At 38.5% G+C, this 19,463-nt stretch overlaps 1 protein-coding gene across 1 annotated transcript; it reads right to left on the bottom strand.

The window, feature by feature from the left end:
- Window positions 1-2,545: 2,545 nt before the first annotated feature.
- LOC131157967 (uncharacterized) lies at window positions 2,546-3,648 on the bottom strand. Its single transcript, XM_058112452.1, has one exon. It carries the CDS (start codon window positions 3,646-3,648, stop codon window positions 2,659-2,661), a length of 990 nt encoding a protein of 329 aa, XP_057968435.1. The 3' UTR covers window positions 2,546-2,658.
- Window positions 3,649-19,463: the final 15,815 nt, after the last annotated feature.

The following is a 19,463-nucleotide window of genomic DNA, read 5'->3' on the forward strand; positions in this document are numbered from 1 at the left end:
TAGTGACGAACTTACAAATTCGTCACTAATACTCTGAACTCAAATTTTATTTTATTTTTTAAAAAGTAAAGTATTAGTGATGGCTGTCAAATCCGTCACTAATAATGACCAATAGTGACGAATTTTTTAATTCATTACTAATTCTTTGAACTTAAATCCTTAACTAAATTTTTTTATATATTCATAAATATTAGTAGTGATAGTTGGTTAATCGTCACTAATAAGTGACTTTGAGTGACGAATTTAATCCGTCACTAATATCATAAAATTGTCGCTAATATTTTCCTGGAAAAAATTTCGCATGAAAATTGTTTACCGCGCAGTTTTTAGTGACGAAAGTATTAGTGACGGTTTTGAAACCGTCACTAATGAGTACACTATTAGTGACAGTTTTGAAGAATCATGACTAATACAACACTATTAGTGACGATTTTAAAATCGTCACTAATACTTTCGTCACTAAAAACCTGTTTTTTGAAGTGTGAACTAATCAAACTTTGGTTGATCAAGATATTTTGAACTTAAGGGTTTAGTCGACCAGACGGTTAAAATTTCCCACGTGAGGGTTCAGTCGACCAGGGCGTTGCCTATATGTTTCTAGTCGGTCGATCGAGGGGTCAACATGTTGACCTAGGGAGGTTCGGTTGACCGAACTTCCCTATGTATCAAGGTTCGATCGACTGAACATGTCAATTTGGGCATTTTCGGTCCTTTTCTCTTTAAAGCGCTGACCCTATTCACGTGATGATTAACTTATTTTAATAAGACACTCTTTTATGCATGCATGGAGGACTTAAGGTTAGTCTAGGTTTTTTTGAGCTTATCTATCTAATCATGCATCTAATGCATTGATTATTACAGACCATTTCTTATATACTATTATAGACCCAAATAAGAAATACAACATAATATAGTCTTTAAGGTCATCGAGCTCTACTTCATGTGTCATCAATTTGATTTGCTAATTATATACCTGCACATTAACTAGATAACCATTAAATACTAGAATATTTGTCATTATCAAAACCGTGTGTGACCTACGAGATCAACACCGTCGACAGATTTGCTCAGGAGACTAGCATTGATTTCAAATTTTGAATACGAACATTATTATGGTTGGGTGTTTGGAAGGAAACCTCTATAGTGTTTATAAATACGTCATTTTGGGTGTATTCTCATTGGAAGAAGATCATTGTATTGTGTCATTTGACACCAAGATAGTGAAATTTTACCAATTGCTCTAGTGGATATGGGCATTGCCGAACCACGTAATTCCTTGTGTTTTTGTGTTGATTTCTATTTGCTTTCATATATACTGCATGGGTGTGTTCAATATTTGGTTATTCATTGATTATTGCATTGATATTTCGCTATGCAACACGGTTCTACGCACATCATTGACATATATTCCTAACATAAATAGAATCTCCTTGATTATTGAATTTTTATTGCAATTGAATTTTGCTCCTTTCTTTCTTCATGCATCTTAGATTTTAAGCAACAGTAAACTCTTCTCCCCAATTTAGTATTGAAGGAATTTTTTTAGGGCCTACTAGTTTGTGCAGGAAATCATCGCCTAGGGGAAAGAGCACTGCTGATTCATGGGAGTAAGCAACTTGCACCTTTGACTGTTGGTGCACACACCCAATTTTAGCGTCAACAAATATATTCGTTCCAATTGCAATGAGTAGAATTATAGTAAAATATATCTAAATATATAACTTTCTATATAATTACATTTTTTGAAAACATATTTAAAATCGAGTTTTCTTTGTCACAAGTAATCTGGTGCCTTGCCTTCTTAATGCACACATTTCTACATAGCTAAGATATTTTTCTTCTGTCCATTGAAAATGCACATTAAGTTCAGACTACAACATATTAGCTAATTGACTAATTAAATATAAATAAGATTCATATTTTACAAATAAAAATAAATCTAAAGAGAATTTATTGTAATTTTTAAAACCTCAAGGAAATAATTGAATTCAAATACTTTCGGATTGAAGGAGTTCCCACAGTTCATGTTTTATTAATTTATCTTCTTTCATTTTTTTAATTTTTTTTTTTTGGTTTGAAAGAAACCATGTTGCATGTTAAGATCTCACAAATTGCATGTGAATTCACAAATCTAAATTCTTACTATTTTTTTTTTTTTTTTGAGAACTGTGGCAAAATACTTAACTTTCCAAATTATTAATTAATCAGCTTTTATGGCAAAATACTAAATTGCATTGAAATTTATCAAATCCGAGCAAATCCAAACTTAAAGCCTGAAATCTGCACTATCGAGCGCAAAATACCTCATTTTTAGGAATTTACAGTGTTTGTGTAAATTAGAATAAAATTTAAATATAATATTAAAAAAAAAGGGGGGCAAAATGATAATGACTGTAAGATTAAACTGTTATTAAATGTAAGGGCTATGCTACATAGATTAGGCTATTAGTCAAAAAATGAAGATGTACGAATGAGGAAAATAAAAGAAAATTAGATTAAATAAAAATTGAAATTAAAGAAAAAAAAACCAAACAATATTAGTATATGGTGATGGAGGAGGATCGCTCCATCTTGATCCGGTATAAATTAATTCCACTTTTTTTTAACGGAGTATTTGTAATTAATGCTTGCATGAATAAAATTCAAATGAGCTACGGGCTACGGTTGGGGTTGGGGTATTCGGTAGAGTTTAGAAGGTTTAAGATTTTTAGTGACATTAAAATAACTCAACGTACGGATCCACTTGTCCTGCTTCTTGAGAAGGTGAACGGCGACGGTGTCGGGCCAGAGGTGGTGGGTGCATTGGGTGGGCGGGTCGGGGAAGTTGTACATGGACCACTTGGCGTTATACCTGTTCTTGGCGCGACGGCCCTCTCGAATCCATTCCCCGAAGACCTTATCCTCCGGCCCTTCCAAACGCTTCTTGGGGATCTCAGAGACCCTGATCCACTCCACTATATCCCAAGATATCAAGTACCCCATTCCGGACATGTATTGAACAAAGGGGTCCATGCTGGGGCAAGGGATCACGTACCCGTAGTACAAGTCTTCTCTCGGAAGGCTCCTCAGCGACTTCACCAGATTCTCCAACCTCACGTACGTGTCGTCGTCCGCCTTCATCACGTAATGGTACGGAGGGTACCGGCCGTGGTCGTTGAAGATCTCCGGCAAGCTCGAGAAGTAGGTGTACGTCTTCCCCTTGTTCATGTTCTCCTTGCAGTCCAGGATGATGACGTCGTCGAAGCGCATGATCTCCAGGGCCACCAGCACCTTCTGGTCCTCTTTGGTGAGGTTGCAGAACACGAACTTCACGTCCACCTGGGCTCCCGCCGCTGATTGGGTGCCGTACACGAGGCGGAGGAAGTGGCGGCGCTGGTACTGATCCGGCAGCGTCAGGATTCCGATCAGGATTCGGAGGTCGCCGGAGGTCGTGCTCGCCGCCTCGTATGGGGTTTCGGAGGAGGAGATCGTGTCGTGGGATTCGGCGGCGCCGCCGTCGCCAAGGGAGGGGGACGAGAGGGCGCACCTGCCGATCCGCAATAGATTGTCGAAACGGACTTCGTTGATGGAAGCTAAGACGCAGAGGAACAAGACGAAGAAGAAGGAGGAGGCGATGAATCGGTGTCGTTCGGCCCTCGTTGTCTTCATGATACGATAGAATATGAGATATACTGATATCCTTTCGAGCTAGCAATAAATGGGTTTAATGAGATTCAGGCTTATTGCGGTGGTGGTTATGCGCGTCAGGCCGCACTCGACGAGCAAGCGAGGCATAAAAAATTTAAAAAAGCCAAAAAAAAAATTATCCAGGATCGATAAAGCGCTTTCTGCCATCCACTGAAACGTGAAAAAAAGATTAGTATTAAATTAAAGACATAAAAAATGGTGCCACTGAATCTGGAGTTGTTGACTCTTAATTGGTGGAGTTCGGCACAATTCACGTCAGCTCAACTCCATTAACCATGTAAGAAAATGGCAAACGAGGATTTCGTGATTAGGTATATTTGCACAAACATGGTGGGCTCACCCAGTCACCCGCTTAGGATCACGCTGCGCTCGGCACGCTTCACCGCGCTCGGCGCGCTTCACCATAGCGTCATTCACCACTTCCCATTACTTTTTGTTGTTCCAAGGAAAACTGAAATATAATCTACTACGCTACACCAACGCTGCCGTGACAGCAGGGTCACAGAGTGGGTTGTCGGCTTGGATTTGAGCTTGTTAGGATTTAAGCCAGTTGAATTTGATGTTCATAAATGAATGCGTAAATTATAAATTTGAATTTATTTAACTAACCAATAAATTATGAACAGAAAATTTTATAATATTGTATTAGTTAAAATTTTATTTTAATATTCATAGAAATAAATTAATTTTTAATAAAAAATACAATTTATTGTTCTTTTCTCAATAATATCTTAACAAATATGAGTTAAAAACTTTCTCTTTAACATTTTTAAAAAATGTGTTTAAAATTTAAAAACAAAATCTATAAACTGTCGTGACGTCCCGAGCGTGTAAGAACCCGAACCGGGATATATGAGTTTAATTAAATAAGAGAAGGGTAAAATTGAAATTTAAGCAGGCTTCGTCAACGAAGTTCAGAGGCTCGTCGACGAGGAGAAGTTGAGAGATTTCGAGAAACCGAGAATCTCAAACTCGTCGACGAGGTCACCGTTTCGTCGACGAGCTGTCTATATGACCTCGTTGACGAGGACACCATTTCATCGACGAGGATGACCGAGTCAAAGGGCTATAAATATCCTTTCTCTTTGCTTCCAAGTTAAGAAAACTAAATTTTTTTTTTCTCTCTCTCACTCTAGATTTCTTCATCGTTTGTCACTAGAATCGTAGATCCGACGTTACTACGAGATCACGGAATGATTCTCTACAAAACCTACAGATCATAATCCCGTTTCGGAGATTTCGACTTAAAATCGAGCTAAAGCTCGGTTTTCTTTTCTGATCTTGTAGTTTGATAGAGGACGGAGTTGTGAGTATATTTTGTACTGTGTTTTGTAGATTTTGAGAATTTGGTTCGCTGTTTAGGAGCTGTAGAGTCAGTCTTTTAGGGGAAAGGTCATAGAATACAGTTTATATTAGTTATTTTTGAAATCGGATTTGGTGGAACTGTGGTCCACAATCTTGTGTGTGTTTTGGTTACTCATTTGGGGGAATCTGACGGGTAAAATTATGGGTTTTTCATGTTACAGTTTTGGAAAAAATGGGGTATTGGGTTGCATCCCTGGTTTTTTTGAAAACCGTTGGTATATTGTGATTTATACTGTGTATTGGGGATGACTGTGCTTTGACTTTGTTTTAAACTGTATATGATTGGAAAACATGATTTTCGGATACCAAATGGGTGTGGTATGTTTGGTTATATGAGCATGCATGAATGTGTTATGTTGAAATGCAATAGGAACTGGGTTCTGAATTGTTCCAAGTACTGAAAAAGTGTCCGGCTCTATATCCGAGGGCGTGTGTTTATCGCCTGCCATGTTGGCAAGAGTGTCCGGCTCTATATCCGAGGGCGAAAGCTTATACCGGTTGATCATCAAAGGGTGTGGATCCACCAGATAGCACCAGTACGATGCCATGGGAGTCTGGGACTAGCCATGTGCCGGTGGCGCCATGTTTCGCGGGTTGGTTATGAGCCAACGTCATATGTTGCAGAACAGCTTCAGGCCGAAGGGTGTGACGACACCGTGTAGATGATGGGCATACGTATGCATGTGTGTGTGTGTGTATGCACTGTACTGGAACTGTATTGTAAGAATACTGGAATTGTATTAATTGTATTTATTTGCTGTCATGATAACACTCGAATGTCACACACTAATATAACCTGTGTTTGCCATACTGAGATGTGTCTCACCCCTACTGTACGTATATTTTTACAGGTCCTTCGAGTAACCGGAACTAGCGTCCTTGGGTTAGGAGCGTAATGGCCGATGTACTATGGGTAGCGCTTGGGTAAGTGGTAGGACTTGTATTTTTTGGGTTGACATTTTGAGATGTGTTAGGCACCCATTTGTACGTTATTTATGGAACCTTGTTTCTACTCTTGTATAGACTCTGGTATGGTACCATGCTTGTATAGAATGACCTTTTCCGCTGTGTATATTTTGTTGTGTTTGGATGTGTATAGGGTGCCTAGGAACCCCATGGGGTCGGACCCTCATCCTTGTACTGTATCTTTGGATGATTTGTATAATACAGGGACAGATTAGATTACATTTTCACCCCTGGATCTCATTTCTGGGTTCGGGGTGTGACAGCTCGGTCTCAGAGCTAACCAGGTTGCTAGGTCTTGTAGACTTGGTTAGGTATATTGATGTGAACATACCAGAGTATAGGATGTTGGATGTGGGTAGTGTTGGTTCTTGTTGCTAGACCGAGATTTTTTGGCCATATTCCGTGTTTTTCCTAGGATAACGATTCCAATAAAGGTAGGGTAGACCATTGATGGCTTTGGTGTCGGTGTGATATGACAAACTGAGACCTGGTAGGGAGTAGTTAACACGATTAGTTAATAGATCATTGTGTTAACTGTATGCGTTGTAGAGACACCGATAGACTCTTATTGTGTTGTAGAATGGAGTCCAAGGATAATAACTTGGGGAGTAGTTCTGAGGAGACTGCAAGCGACGAGTCTCCGTCAGTGCTTTGGGGTTTGACGAGGCGGGTTATGTGGGAAATCAGGCGGAGTGTCAGGGGATGCGAACGCTCTCCTACTGCTGCGGGGTGTACCATTGAGAGGTTCATACGCATGCACCCGCCAAAGTTTGTAGGGGTACCTAACCCAATGATAGCAGAGGACTAGGTCGAGAAGACCGAGAGGATTCTGGAAGTCCTCCACTGTACAAATGAGCAAAGACTTCTACATGCTACTTTCTAGTTGTCTAGGGAGGCGGGGCGTTGGTGGACTACCGTGAATCTGCTGGAGAAGCAGAAAGCCAGTGTGTTGGCCTTACAACGTTTAATACTCCATTTTGATGCTAATAAACAAGTAGGATTTAACATGCTTTAGTTGAGTGTTGTGTTTTCTCAGGAATCCATATTGAAGGTACTCATGTAGCATGAATCAAAGTCTGATAGTATGGATCAAAGTCTGAAGACTATAATGATGATTAAAGAAGATCAACATGAGAGCTCAAAGTTCAGATTATTTTGAGAGATCAGAGACTAGCAACAAAGAAAGTTCAGAGCAAAGGAGAATTTTTTAGCACTTAGGACAAGTCTTTGTAAGTACTTTAAGTTTTTTCAAGTATGAAGTTTTCATTTTGAAGCTCATTAGGCAAATAGACTTAGAGACCTTAAGATAATACCTTGGAACATGTTTTCAAAGTTAAAAAACATTTATATTCCAAGTAACAATGAGAGAGAAATCAAAAAGTGACTAGAAAAAAAAATCATTCAGTTGACAGACGACTGTGTGTTAATAGACAGACGACTGACTAAATTAACAAGGCTTAAAATTAAAACACAGAAGCCTGACAGACGACTGCCAAGGCTCCCATAGACGACTATCAGTGAAAAGTGAGAAGACTGTGAAAGTTTCACCAGACGATTGTCCACTCTCTATGTTATTAACAGGCTTAAAATTATACATGGACAAACGACTGTCATCATATAGATAGATGACTGTCACCTTATATTCTGATGACAGACAACTGCCACTCAAGGGATAGACGACTGTCACCTTTCTGCCTATGATTTTCACAGTTATATTAAATGGACAGACGACTGTCAGGACTTCACAGTCATCTGCCTCGCGGCATTTTTCTATTTTCCAACAGATATAATTTTTGAAATTCAAATATTTGGAAACTCAAATAAGTTTAGTATATGGAAACAAGTCTGAGTATCTTTCGGGGAACAAGCAAGAAGGTTTTATACATCTATAAATACCCGTAAGATACATTGATTGAATTATCAAGATCATTAAGAACTCACAATCTGCTGTCATACTCTCTCTCATTCTGAATTTTTGAAAGTACTTCATATAGCTCTCATCCTTGCTCCAAATTAAGAGAAATCCTTGGTGAATCTCACTGTGTTTGATCATTGAGTTGCTGATTCTTTCATTGAAAGATACCCACGGTGATAAATTTCTAAGAACTTCATTCTGAAATTCATATTTTGAATTTACTGAAGTGCATTAGTGTTTTAAATTTGTACTAATAAGCTCTTTAAGGAGCAAGATCTTGTACGTATTGTTTTTCTATCTTTTAAATAGGGCTTGTTGACGATTTGAGTAATTGAATCGTTGGACTAAACAAGGGGAGATTGTTTGGAGAAGGCGGGCTCTAGCCTTACCCAAGGAGTGATTGTAATTTTTTTTGTTCCGGCTGATAAAGGAACGGTAATAGTGAATCCTTTGGCGCTTTGGCCAAGGGCGAGGATGTAGGCTGTGTTGAAGTCGAACCTCGTAAAAATCCTTGTGTTCTTCTTTCTCTACTCTACTCTTTATTTTTCAAGGATATAATCTGCCTAGTTGTTTTAAATTTTAATTCTGAATGTTTGGTTGTTAAATAGACTAGAAGGTAATTCGTTTTGGATAAATCAGCATTGATTGCGGAAACCGAAAGGGACTACGTTGGTTGATTATCCTTGACTTATTAATCTGAAAGTTTATTTAAAAACTGAACATTGGGAAGAAGGATAATTGTGATACAGGGCTTATACTGAGTGCAGCAAATTTTCACATATATTGTAACATAAATTGAAAGTTTGATCTTGTTGTGATTGTTTCTAAGATTTACAACTTACAAGAACTAATTCTAAAGGAACAATTTTTTAAAAACCAATTCAACCCCCCTCTTGGGAAGCTATTCCTAATTTCACGGTGTTTCGGAGATATCTTGGAATCGTTTCAAGGAGGTGTTCCTTGAGAGATACTTCCCGGTGTCCACTCGTGATGCGAAGGCGGGTGAGTTTTTTGCTCTGTCGCAGAGAGATATGATGGTGCAGGGGTATACTACTCGGTATATAGAGTTATCCCGCTTTGCGCCGTGTCTGATCTCGAGCGAGTACGAGAAGACTCGGAGGTTTGAGAAGGGTTTGAGGAAGGATATCCGCATGTTGGTGGGTATGCTCCAGATGCGTGAGTTTTTGGTTTTGGTAGACAAGGCCACGGTAATCGAGAACGGCATCCAAGAGAATGAGGTGGATTAGGAATCAAAGAAGAGGTTAGTACCTTCTAGTTCTCAATCGGGATCTCGTTAGGGATCGTGGAATAAGAGGAACAAGGGCTTGAGTTACCATCAGAATACCGAGCGCTAGAGTACTCAAGTGAGTCAGACGCAGGATCGTTGTACCAGGTGCCTCAGGTAGCATGAGGGCAAGTGCCGGTCATTTGGGGGTAACTGCTACAACTGTGGCCAGTCAGGCCACATGGCTTGCAATTGTCGTGTACCGAAGAGAGATATCCCTGCATTTAGTGTGAACCGAGGGAGCAACTAGACACCTCGGGAACCATTTAGGCGAATACAGCTCTGACCAAAGTATACTCTCTTACTCCAGCGGATGCTAAACATGCAGGGAACGTAGTGACAGGTACCTTATTATTGCTTTCAAATAAAGCTTCTGTTTTGTTTGATTTGGGTGCAGCCCATTCTTTTGTATCTGTGAGTTTTGTTAAGCTATGTGAGACTAAGACCCAAGTCATGAACGAGGTATTGTCTGTTGCTACACCATTTTGGAGTATATCATTATGTAGTAGGATGTTAGCAAACTACCTAGTGATAATTCAGGGAAGGTTGCTACTGGTAAATGCTATGGTATACGACATATTAGGGTTCGATGTCATTTTGGGGATGGATTGGTCGTTCTCTAGTTATCCTATGATCGATTGTCGTAGGAAGGTAGTAGTGTTCAGACCTCCTAGGGAGTAGGAGTATGAATTTGTGGGATTGTGTGTGCGTTCGACGCCACAGATTCTATCAGCATTGTAGGCAAAGAGGCTACTCTTGGACAGATGTCAGGGGTACCTAACTTGTGTAAAGGAACCTCCGTGGGATGAATTAAGAATCGAGGATATTCAGGTAGTCAGCGAGTTCCCAGATGTGTTTCCAGATGATTTACCCAGTTTACCTCTAGATTGTGAGGCGGAGTTCGCAATAAAGTTGCTGCCTGGTAAGGCACCTATCTCTAAGGCTCCATACCGGATGGCTCCAGTGGAACTTCAAGAGTTAAAGAAGCAGTTGCAAGAATTACTGGACAGGGGATTCATTCGACCTAGTGTTTTCGCCCTAAGGAGCTCCAGTACTGTTTGTGAAGAAGAAGGACGGATCGATGTGTATGTGTGTTGATTACCGTGAGATTAATAAGGTCACTGTGAAGAATCGTTATCCTTTGCCTTGTATAGATGATCTCTTTGACCAGTTGCGGGGAACGCAGGTCTTTTCAAAGATCGACCTACGGTAAGGATATCATCAAATGAGGGTTTGACTTAAGGATGTTTCGAAGACTGCTTTTCAAACCAGATATGGCCACTATGAGTTCTTAGTTATGCCGTTTGGGTTGACCAATGTTTCGGTGGTGTTCATGGATCTGATGAACAGGGTTTTCCATGAGTACCTGGACTAGTTCATAATGGTATTTATTGATGACATTCTGGTGTTTTCAAAGAGTTCAAATGAGCATGAAAACCATCTAAGGTTGGTACTACAAATTCTACGAGGAAGGAGGTTGTATGCCAAGCTGAAGAAGTGTGAATTCTGGTTGAATCAGGTCGCGTTCTTAGGCCATGTGGTGTCTAAGAGCTGCATCTCGGTTGATCCTAGCAAGATTGAAGATATGGTCGACAGGGCGAGACCAAAGAGTGTGCAGGAGGTTCAGAGTTTTCTAGGACTAGCGGATTACTATCGTCGATTCATAGAGGGTTTCTCTAAATTGTCTAGGCCTTTGACACGTCTGACCAGGAAGGAAGTGAAATTTGAGTGAACTAGTGATTGCGAGTAGTGCTTTCAGGAGTTGAAGCACCGAGTGGTTACTGCTCCGATTTTGACCATTCCTTCGGGGGATGGCGGGTTTGTGATTTATAGCGATGCGTCCCTAAAAGGTTTGGGATGTGTGCTTATGCAACAGGGTAAGGTAGTAGCTTATGCTTCTCGGCAACTTAAGGAGTATGAGAAGAATTACCCTACACATGACTTAGAGTTAGCTGCTGTTGTCTATGCCTTGAAGATTTGGCGACACTACCTGTACGGTGTCCAGTGTGAGATTTTCACTGACCACAAAAGCCTCAAGTACTTTTTTCACGTAGAAGAAGCTGAATATGAGGCAGAGGCGGTGGTTAGATTTGATCAAGGACTACGATTGCACGATTAGTTATCACCCGAAAAAGGCTAATGTGGTAGATGATGCGTTGAGTCAGAAGTCAGAGCATGTAGCAGTATCTGCAGTGGTAGCTCAGCATCATGTCAGACAAGATATTGAAAGCCTTGGCATGGAGTTGGTGTCTGGTGAACATCAAGCTTTTGTTGCTAGCTTGGTGATCTAGCCGACTTTGTTTGAACGTATTAAAGCCGCGCAGGCTAGTGATGCAGAGTTAGCTGGGATTGTGGGGAAGGTGCAGCAGGGTTTGCCTATGGATTTTAACATCTCAGACAAAGGTTTATTAAGGTTTGGGATCAGGCTGTGTGTTCCAAACGACGATGAGATCAGAAGGACGATTCTGGAGGAAGCATTGGGGACAAATTTTACTTTTAGTATAGCGTTCCACCCCTAGACTGATGGACAGTCGGAGAGGACGATACAGATCTTGGAGGATATGTTACGGGCTTGCATATTAGACTTCGGTGGTAGCTAGTTACAGTTTATGTCACTAGTAGAGTTTGCCTATAACAATAGCTTCCAAGCTAGTATCAGGATGGCACCATTCGAGGCTTTGAATGGTCGGAGGTGTCGATCTCCTTTATGTTGGGATGAGGTTGGTGAACATTAGGTGTTAGGACTTGAACTTGTGCAGTAGGTGTCTGAGAAGGTGGGTTTGATCCGGGAGAGGATTAAATCAACTTAGAGTCGGCAGAAGAGTTACGCAGATGTTCGCCACTGTGAGTTAGAGTTTGAGGTAGGGGTAAGGTATTTCTTTGTATCGCTTCCATGAAAGGGCTGATGAGATTTGGGAGAAAGGGCAAGCTGAGCCCGAGGTATATCGAACCATTTGAGGTTCTTGAGCGAGTGGGTCCAGTAGCCTACAGGATTGCACTACCCCCAGCACTCTCGAGGGTCCATGATGTGTTTCATGTATCCATGTTGAGGAGATACGTGCTGGATCCATCACATGTTATTAGTTATGATGGTTTAAAAATTAGGGATACTCTAGCATACGAGGAGATACCTGTTCAGGTTCTGGATCATAAAGTTCAGAAGCTTTGTACTAAAGATATACCGTTAGTAAAGGTATTGTGGCGAAACCACGAGATTAAGGAAGCTTCTTGGGAACTAGAAACGGAAATACGCTTGAAGTATCCACAGTTGTTTTGAGTACTTGTACGTCATCCTACTTTGGGTTGGGATAGGTGGTTGGTCGTCGGGAGTGGGTATATTGTGAACTCCTAAGACAATTTATATTATAACCATGGTATTCCTCTGCCATATGTGAGGGTATGTATGTATGTGTTATGATGGGGCTGCGCTGCAGTAGTCTCAAGTTTTTATCTAGAGCTGAGTATGTGTGAGTGTTTAATTGTATGTATAAGTTCATGAATGAGAGATTGCAAATTTTAAGGACGAAATTTTTGTAAGGAGGGGAGGTTGTAAGAACCCGAACCATGATATATGGGTTTAATTAAATAAGAGAAAGGTAAAATTGGAATTTAAGCAGGCTTCGTCGACGAAGCCATATTTCATCGACGAAGGCTTTGTTATATTTGTCGACAAAGTTCGGAGGCTCGTTGATGAGGAGAAGCTGAGAGATTTCGAGAAACCGAGAATCTCAAACTCGTTGACGAGGTCACCATTTCGTCGATGAGCTGTCTATATGACCTCGTCGACGAGGACGGCCAAGTCAAAGGGCTATAAATATCCTTTATCTTTGCTTCCAAGCTAAGAAAACTAAATTCTCTCTCCCTCTCTCTCTAGAAATCCTCCTACTCTCTCTCCCTCTCTCTAGATTTCTTCGTCATTTGTCACTAGAATCGTAGATCCAACGTTACTACGAGGATCACGGAAGGATTCTCAACAAAACCTACGGATCGGAATCCCGTTTAGGAGATTTTTGGGTTTTGGCTTAAAATCGAGGTAAGGCTCGGTTTTCTTTTCTAATTTTGTAGTTTGATAGAGAACGGAGTTGTAAGTAATTTATGTACCATGTTTTGTAGATTTTGAGAACTCGTTTCGCTATTTAGAAGTCTTAGAGTTTGGGATCGGTCTTTTGGGGGAAAGGTAAGGGAATACAGTTTATATTAGTTATTTTTGAAATTAGACTCGGTGGAACTGTGGTCCATGGTCCTGTGTGCGTTTTGGTTCCTCATTTGGGGGAATCTGACGGGTAAAATTATGGATTTTTCATGTTACAGTTTTGGGAAAAATGGGGTATTGGGTTGCATCCCTGGTTTTTTTGAAAACCATTGGTATATTGTGATTTATACTGTGTATTGGGGATCGTCAAGCCTTGACTTTGTTTTAAACTGTATATGATTGGAAAACATAATTTTCGGATTACCAAATGGGTGTGGTATATTTGGTTATATGAGCATGCATGAATGTGTTATGTTGAAATGCAATAGGAACTAGGTTCCGAATTGTTCCAAGTACTGAAAGAGTGTCCGGCTCTATATTCGAGGGCATGAGCCTATACCAGTTGATCACCGAAGTGTGTGGATCCACCAGATAGTGTCGGTACGATATCATGGGAGTCTGGGACTAGCTATGTGTCGGTGGCGCCGTGTTTCGCGGGTTGGCTACAGGCCAATGCCATATGTTGCAGACCGGCTTCAGGCCGCGGGATGTGACAACACCATGTAGATCATGGGCGTGCATATGCGTGTGTGTGTGCCTGTATGCACTGTACTGGAACTATATAGTGAGAGTACTGGAATTGTATTAATTATGTTTATTTGCTGTCATGATAACACTTGAATGTCACACACTAATATAACCTATGTTTGCCTTACTAAGATATGTCTCACCTCTAATGTACGTACATTTATACAGGTCCTTCGAGTAACTGGAACTAGCGTCCTTGGGTTAGGAGCGTAGTGGTCGATGTACTGCGGGTAGTGCTTGGGTAAGTGCTAGGACTTGTGTTTTGTGGGTTGCTATTTTGATATGTGTTGGGCACCCGTTTGTACATTTTTTATGGAACATTATGTCTGCTCTTGTATAGACTCTAGTATGGTACCATGCTTGTATAAAATGACCTTTTTTCACTGTGTATATTTTGTTGTATTTGAATGTGTATAGGGTGTCTGGGAACCCCACGGGGTCGAACCCTCATCCTTGTACTGTATCTTTGGATGATTTGTATGATACAGGGATAGGTTAGATTATATTTTCACCCTTGGGTCCCATTTCCGGGTTCAGGGTGTGACAGAGCGCAAACTGGCCAATGGTGGTTTTAAAATGATGTTTTCGTGAAAAATAAGGTGTGATAGAGTCGCCACTAACCTTTTAGTATGGTTAGAACACTTGATTACTATCCAATCAAGGGTAGAATCGGTCTGCATAACCAAAACAGGGATCGAGAGTTCGGTTATGTGAGGGGAAGGTATGAGCATCCCCTACACACCTGTTCTTACGAACCGTACCTAATTAATAAAAAATTATCCCAAAATAAACTTAATAGTCTTCTGTCTTACTCCATTTGAAAAATTACGAAACTATAATGTACACGCAACAGATATTTACAAGGTATATTTAATATAAATATTCCCTTAGAATTGGGGTACGCAAAAGCTTAAAAAGCTCGTATCCTTTTGTTGCAATCATGGAATTCGGAAAATCGAGAAAATATGTTACAAAATACACTCCCATTTTGAAATTTCATAGGATTTTTCTAAGTATGAAAATACTATTTCGGGTGGTTTTGGATCTTATTTGAGATGAAAAATTACCAAAAATGATTTTCATGTCTCAAAAATATTTTTCTTAACTTTTTCTATTTTTTTCTAAGTTCTTGTAATTTTTCCATATCTCCCGAATTTTAAATAACGAAAAAACAATTGAAGAAAATAGTGAAAGTCAAGTCAAAAATATTTTTAAAATTTTCTTTTCATTTTCTCTTTTTTGTGAATTTTCTATATTTTACTGAAATTTCAAATAGCTAATATAATATAAAAAATAAATAAAGAAAATAATAGAATACTAATATTATATTATAATACTACTATAATAATAATAACAATATATATATCATAACATGTAAGTACTGATAATAATACTACTAGAATAATAATACATATAATATATATATATATATATATATATATATATATATATATATATAACACCTTAACAATAAATAATCAAACCTTCAATAATAAAATCTTAATATTAACAATAAAAGAAACTTCCAAAAACATGGTAGCAAATCAAATCCTAAAAGTTAAGTGTAATATAGGCAAACATGGAAATAAGTAAGACATAATTAAGGAGTTGAAGCAAGACAAATCCTAAATATACAATGTCAATCTAACCCTAAAAATAAAATACAATAATATGGAAGCAATTCCAAACCTAAAATAATTCCATGTGCAATTAATATGGAAACATGTGATAATAGTATGGAAACGTATTAATCCTAAAATTAATACACAAACTATAAGGAAGCAATTAAACCCTAAACATGGAGACCAATCAAAATCCTAAACATGCTTAAAAAACAACATAAATACTATATAAATAACAAACATGGTGGAAAAATCCTAACTGTATGATCAATAAGTATTAACAATACAATAACAATAAATACATGACAATAAGAATAAAAAACTTTTAACAATAATATGCAATAACAATGAATAATATAATGACAATAAGAGTTTAAATAATGCCATAACAGGTTTAAAATTTTTAATAAATAAATACAATAAATAATAAAAAGCTTTAGCAATAATATACAACAACCCTAAATAATATAAAGACAATAAGAGTTTAAATAATACAACCACAAATCTAAAACTTTATATAATATAACAACAATAAAAAATATATATAAATATGGATACTAGGTATTAAAGGAAATAAAAATTTAAACATATATAAAACATGACAACAATAATAAAGATTATTTATAACAATAAATCATAAACACTACTAACAAATAATCACAATAAAATAGAAAATAAAAAACAAAACAGAAAAAGAAAGAAAACACGTGCATGTGTGTGCGTGTTTACATGCAGGGAACTCACAGATTGTGTGAGAACAGATTGTGTGCAAAGTGTGTGAACAGTGTGTGCATGATGTGTGTATAGTGTGTGTATGACGCTTGCAAACATTTGTGTATGTATGTGTGCGCGGTGCATGTTGGAAACTCACAGCAAGGGGGATGTGTTCAGACGGCCCAGAGGTCATGGTCGCACAAGGAGATTCGGGCAGCTGTGATTGGAAACACCCGAATAGTGGCGCGTGGCTAAATCTGCAGGAGGGTGGTCGGATTTGGTATCGAGAACCAGGTCCTCGAACGTCGGAGGAGTTCCGATGCCAAGGCGAGTGAAGTACTCGCTGCTGTCTTGCGCGAGGTCGGAGATGATGGAGGTACTTATGAATGTCCCGAAGATTCTGGCTATATATATATATTCCATTTTATGTAATAATCTCTTATACCACAAATTGTAAGCAAAGTCAACTCGGACCCAAGTGGGTTACCGGGGGTATACCTGTTCACAAATACATATCAACTGTGCAGTGGAAAACATAATATACTTGAATCTTATGCACAATACCAGAGTCCTACTAATTTCATAATTATACATATACATCTCTAAAAATCCATAGAATATTCTAGGAACTTATACAAAATTCCTCTTCTAACTCAAATACTTACCCTGCAGATAGAGCAATACTTAAACTTCCTCTATCTCAGAGCTCGCTCCGCTCGCTTATCTAGGTTTCCTAAAATGTTTAAATCCTGGGGTGAGACACCTCTCAATAAGTAGGATAGATTATCATTAGTGTGTGGTACATGAGTTCTATTGTGTTATAAACATATACTATACATAATTAACTGTATCGGATAATTCAAGTAAATATGTTCTGTATAAATTAGAAGTAATCATATTTCAACATAGACATACTGTGTCAAAATAAATTTCTGTATAATATTGAAATCATCCTCAAGATAGATAGCTAGCTGATATCATGTATTACCCCACACATGATTGGTTTATGCATCCCGTAGGCGGGACCTAACAATGGTTGGCCTACCATGCTAAGCCAAAACTAACTCGTTTGTGAGTACGATTGGCTTGCCCAGCCTGGTCCAGACTGCCAGAAGGCATACTACTACACTGAACTCAATCGACTCTCCATACACTAACACTCTATCTGAGATGTGTGGTGGCACCAATCTGAACTGATAGCTATGGTACCATGCTCTCAAACTAAACTAAGTCATCTCAGTTCTGCTATCATATAGTACATTTCATAATTAACTGTAACATAACTGTTTCATGGTTCTATGTAAAATCTGTCATAATAATGTTTGTGAATAAACTTTTATAAATATATCTAGTCACGCCATCTAGGCCAGCTGAAATATCATGGCATCTGGGCCAGTTGAATTATCATAATATACTGAAATATCATAAGTTTCGTATTATTTATAAATTTTCTAAAAATTCTTTATAAAACATGCGTGTTCTGTATAACCATAAAATAACCTAACATGCTAATATATGCAATAAAATATTTATTCTCAAACCACACGAGTGAGTGCTATTCTATAATATACTGAGTGTTCGGGAAGATTATATTTTTCTAAAAAATAATATTAAATCTATTTCCATAAATCTAAATATCTAGATAATTCATTATATATATATATATATATATAATTTTTGAATCCAATATTGTATTTTAAATGTTGAACTCTTCTGAAAAATACTTAACATAATCTATCCCCTTACTTGTTTCTTGGAACTATGCATGTAATGCCCACACAAAGCCTACATCCATAAACTCTAACTCAATCAACTTAACCCCAGAATAACGGCCATTAACGTACCTAGGCCCACATATTACCAATAACTAGCTAAACTTTTAAAAATAATCTCCTTACCTTGGTTTTAGAGTGGTGCCTGAAATGCCTGAATTACAAAACCGCTCCGATTACACTGCAAAGAATCGCCACCGGGATCCCGAAATCACGTTTATCAGCTGATTCGGGCTGAAATCAGGTGAGAAATCAAGGAGAGAAGGAGAGTTGGCCGCAACCCTTGGAGAGAGAGAGAGAGTGAGAGAGTGAGTGAGTGATTTGATTTTTCTTAAGAAAATTTTACTGCAGGACCTTACATATAAGCCACTTCCAGACCAAATCGTCGACGATTTGGTCGACACCAAACCAAATTCCTTTTTTCCTATATTTTCTTATTATTCCCATTTTCTGGGTCACTATATTCTCCTCTCCTTATAAAAATTTCATCCTCGAAAATTTTTCATCTTTCATTTGCACCAACTTTAAAAAAAAACGCTAAAATTTTATTAATTACTCTCACTTATGGCAAAGGAATACTGTGGTTACATATACTATTCTGGGAGATTACAATAACTAAATAAAAAATCTCCTAAAACCAACCAAAATAGAAAACTATTACATTTAACTAATTAACCTGCACAAAAATCTACTTACATACATGATTTCTTACGTGAACCATTACCTTTCCCTGGCTAATGCTGGATCCCGCTAAATAAATGTGGGTACTTCTGACACATTTCCTCCTCTAATTCCTATGAAGCTTCCTTAATTGCATGATTCCTCCAAAGTACTTTCGCCAGTGGGATTTTCTTGGTGCGTAATTCCTGCTCTTTATGATCCAAAATCCGAATGGGCACTTCATCATAAGATAAGGTTTCACTAATCTCCAGTGCCTCATAACTTATTATATGAGATGGATTTTGGACGTATTTATTCAAAATGGACACGTGAAATATATCATGAATTCTGGATAGCACTGGAGGGGGGGGGGGGTAATGTTAACCTGTAGGAAATTGGACCTACTCTTTCCAATATCTTAAACGTCCCATTAATATACCTAGGGCTAAGCTTACCCTTCTTCCCAAATCTCATTATCCCTTTCATTGGTGCAATTTTCAAGAATATATTATCACCTACATCAAATTCCAGCGCATGTTGATGGGTATCTGCATAGCTTTTCTATCGGCTCTAAGTTGTTCTAATTCTTTCCTGGATAAGCTTGATTTTCTCAAAATCTCGTTGTACCATTTATGGCCCTAATATCTGCTTTTCTCCAATTTCATCCCAATATAACGGAGATCGACATCTCCGACCA

This window comes from Malania oleifera, chromosome 6, assembly GCF_029873635.1.
Source record: "Malania oleifera isolate guangnan ecotype guangnan chromosome 6, ASM2987363v1, whole genome shotgun sequence".
Classification (NCBI taxonomy): domain Eukaryota; kingdom Viridiplantae; phylum Streptophyta; class Magnoliopsida; order Santalales; family Ximeniaceae; genus Malania; species Malania oleifera.